This window comes from Sphaeroforma arctica, assembly GCF_001186125.1.
Source record: "Sphaeroforma arctica JP610 unplaced genomic scaffold supercont1.3422, whole genome shotgun sequence".
Taxonomy (NCBI): domain Eukaryota; class Ichthyosporea; order Ichthyophonida; genus Sphaeroforma; species Sphaeroforma arctica.
Window position 1 is genome coordinate 1 of NW_014037136.1, and position 3,478 is coordinate 3,478.

The window sequence follows — 3,478 nt, forward strand, 5'->3', positions numbered from 1 at the left end:
ACGATAGTATTAGTTTAAGTTAGTTAGTAGTAGTATATAATAAGTAAGTAAGTAACTAACGTAAACCTAACCTAACCTAACCACACACACACACACACTACACACACACACACACACACACACACACACACACACACACACACACACACATATATATATATATATATATATATATATATATACATATACATATGCATATATATATATATATATATATTACGATGTATGATAATTAATACCAGCTGCTTACATATACAGCAGAGTTGGCAGATTAATCATCCGATTTAAGCTATACACTACAAGCTGCGAGCGTATGCACCAAAGGGCTATTGAAGTGTTCGATGCAGTATGGTCAAAGTCATGTTTAGAGACCAGTTTTGCTGCTTACAGTAAACACGATCACAAATCAATCCGTCCACCCGCTGAACCGCACACCCAAACCTTGAGGACCAAGTAGACACTCAGACATGTTAGATCACACCCACACACTCGTGATCCCATACTATCTCTCACACTCACATGACGCCTCCACTCACCTGGCTGGTGCTTTGGCAGTTTGTAGAGGTGCTACAGACGATGCAAAGGCTTTGGGCATGTTAGGGTGCAGCATGGGCGTTGCTGCGGCGTTTGTGAAGAAGCTTGTTCTGGAATTAGCCTGCGCTGGTGCGGGTGACGTGGAGGCGAATATTGGCGGCGCTGCGATTGCTTCTGTGGGGGGCGACTTCGCTGACGACTTGTCGGCGGTTTGTAATTCTTTGTATTGTTTACAGTATGACTGGGGGAGGGGGAATATATGAAATTTCGGGGCTTAAGGTGGGGTTTGAAGAAATAGCCATTCCCGGTTAGGCTTCCGCAAGGGCATTTGAGTGCCACTTTCACCCCATACACTATACATATCGACATCGGTCGCATCAAACCACACCCGCTGTATATACCCTATATGCACATACACACATACACAGACACAGACACAGACATACAAAACACGCACACATAACAGTGTACGCCTGCAGAAGAAACACACCTCACATAGCGGTGTCAGGTCCACCACAACGTCAGGTGCTACCTCCTTTATCCGGGACAGCAGCTCCTGGTTGAGGGCGTACACATCTGCCAGAAACTGGTCAGACGGCTGCGGAGAAGTCTGAGTGTTAGTTACAAGGGAACAGGCGTGGAAAGTCGCAGTGAATACGGGACAACAACCGCAGACAATGTATTGCTGGCTCCTTGTTGGGCGCTGGTGCAACTTAACAGGAAAACAAAGACTATGTCGCGAAGACCAAAGATACTCTGGGTGGTCAAGTACGGGTCGAATGGACAGGACTACGCCAAAACAAGGTGATACCACGGAAGTACCAGCTATCCAAGGATTTATGTTACAAAAAATTTTGGATACAAACGGCACACCCACGATTGTAGCCGGGCGGGGCACACCTGGGAATGCAATTCAAAGTATATTACTGCCTTTATAGCCGTGTTACGATATGTCTTAATGATCTTCTCACCGAGTGCACGATGTTTAAAGTGCAGCATTAAGTTAAATAGATGCCTACCTTATCCGTATCCACGTTATCGGATGCGGGAGGTGGGGTTTGCAGGCCATTTGATACATTTGCTTTGGGTGGCGGCAAGCCGAAACCTGCAAATTTGGGCTCCGCCGTGCTACTTGGAAACGCAGATTTAGCAGGGACGCTTCCTTTGAATGCTAAGTACGTTATAAATCACAACGAGGCAGTGGCAGGATGAGCGTGTTGGTCGATAGAACAACAACTTAGTATACAACACAGTGAGGGGACATGTAGGTGCCTAAACGATGGAGCATGCTACACAGGTGGCACTAGAGAGGATGTGTACAGTACACTCTCGCCATCACATTGCAAACAGTTCCTAACCTGGTGGCGAGACTGGAGCATCCCACCCAACCGCACAAGTGCCATAGCGAGAGAGATTGGACTGGTAGTGGGTGTGAGTATTGTGTGCGCTCACCGACTGCAGATGTCATACGCGCCATTGTTAGCGTACCACGCCACCCACGCTTAATCCTCAGACGCTAACAAACGAACTTACAAAACATGGGTGCGGATGGTTTCTTCTCCTCCACTCGAGGGCCGTCCTCCTTTTTCACAGCACTCGACACTGTACTCGCGAAACCCATGGGCGCCGCCACAGCGCCACTCTCCGGTTCATCCTGGTCATCGCCATCATCCTCAATATCTTCTTCTTCCCCATCGACATCTTCTTCTTCGCTGTCCTGTTGTGTATTAGGCTTGGCGAAGGGATTCTGTGAGATTTGGGGCATACCGGCCCCAAATGGCGAGGGCAGGGCAAGTCCGGGTGCGGGTGGTGCGGTAGCCGATGTGCTGGCAGGCGTTCCGAATTGGAACGGTGGCGGAACACTGAGGGATTGGTCAAGCAGAGATGCAACGGCGATGGTGAGAACGGGCTAAGACTACACAATTCGATTGATTTCATACCGTGGCATTGTCATACATAAGACAAGTCAAATGATCTAGAATATATTCCCGAATATCGGGCAGAGTTAAAAGACTGCTATAAATAACATGTCCCGCCATTTCCATGGATATGGAAAATGTAGATAGATGATTTGATGAAGGCTTGAACAAGAACTACAGAACAATCAGCCAATACGGGTTGAGTGTCTGTTTGAGAGTCAATAAACCTCTTGACTCGTGATACTACACTCCGGTGGACCATTGTCAATGGGAACAGACAGATGGGGTGGGTAGCTGATGCGATTGATGCGTTGGTTCAGTTTAGAAATCAGGAGGTAAATGTCTCCCACAAATACCAGATTTCATATACATGCATACGCTGCTGTGTGGGGTTGTATTCAGATGAATATGCTTGATTATATTACATTTGCATACATATTTTACTCGAATAATCCCTACTATACGCGGTTATATGTTATAGTATGTGTAACTTTAGTCATGATCTCATCAGCTTTGTGTCCATCGGCATGCGAAGAATCAATATACACGCACAATAAATCGAATACAAATGAAAAATCGCATCGAACTGACCGTGGTGTTCAGATTTGAGTGTATTTCAATATACACTGAAGAATACAATTATACTTAACGGGTTATACTTTTATATTCGGTTCAGCTGCTGGGATGAGAATCGAGCGCAACTATGTCATCTGGAAGTCAACACTTAACGAACGCTACAACAGAAGTACGACGAAGAAAGTACCTTCCCGTGCGCGCCGAGTCTTCTGAGGGTTTAGCACCGAATTTGAATCTATAACAAGAGAATGGATGAATTGTAGTCAAAGAACAGTGTAGGAGAGACTTAACCATAGATGAGAGTGAATACATCGGCACCTGATGGAAGGCAGTTCACGACGGGTTAATATATATATATATACATCCATGTATACATACATACATCCATACATATATAGTCATATACATCCACATATACATACATAAATACATACATACATGCATGCATG

At 45.5% G+C, this 3,478-nt stretch overlaps 1 protein-coding gene across 1 annotated transcript; it reads right to left on the reverse strand.

Annotated features, from left to right (window-relative positions):
- Positions 1-532: 532 nt before the first annotated feature.
- On the reverse strand, positions 533-3,264 carry SARC_13551 (hypothetical protein; the record flags this gene model as incomplete). Its single annotated transcript, XM_014292317.1, has 5 exons — positions 533-775; positions 1,025-1,132; positions 1,554-1,705; positions 2,068-2,396; positions 3,217-3,264. Coding segments are annotated over 5 exons (880 nt in total), but the record flags the coding sequence as incomplete, so codon positions are not given.
- Positions 3,265-3,478: the final 214 nt, after the last annotated feature.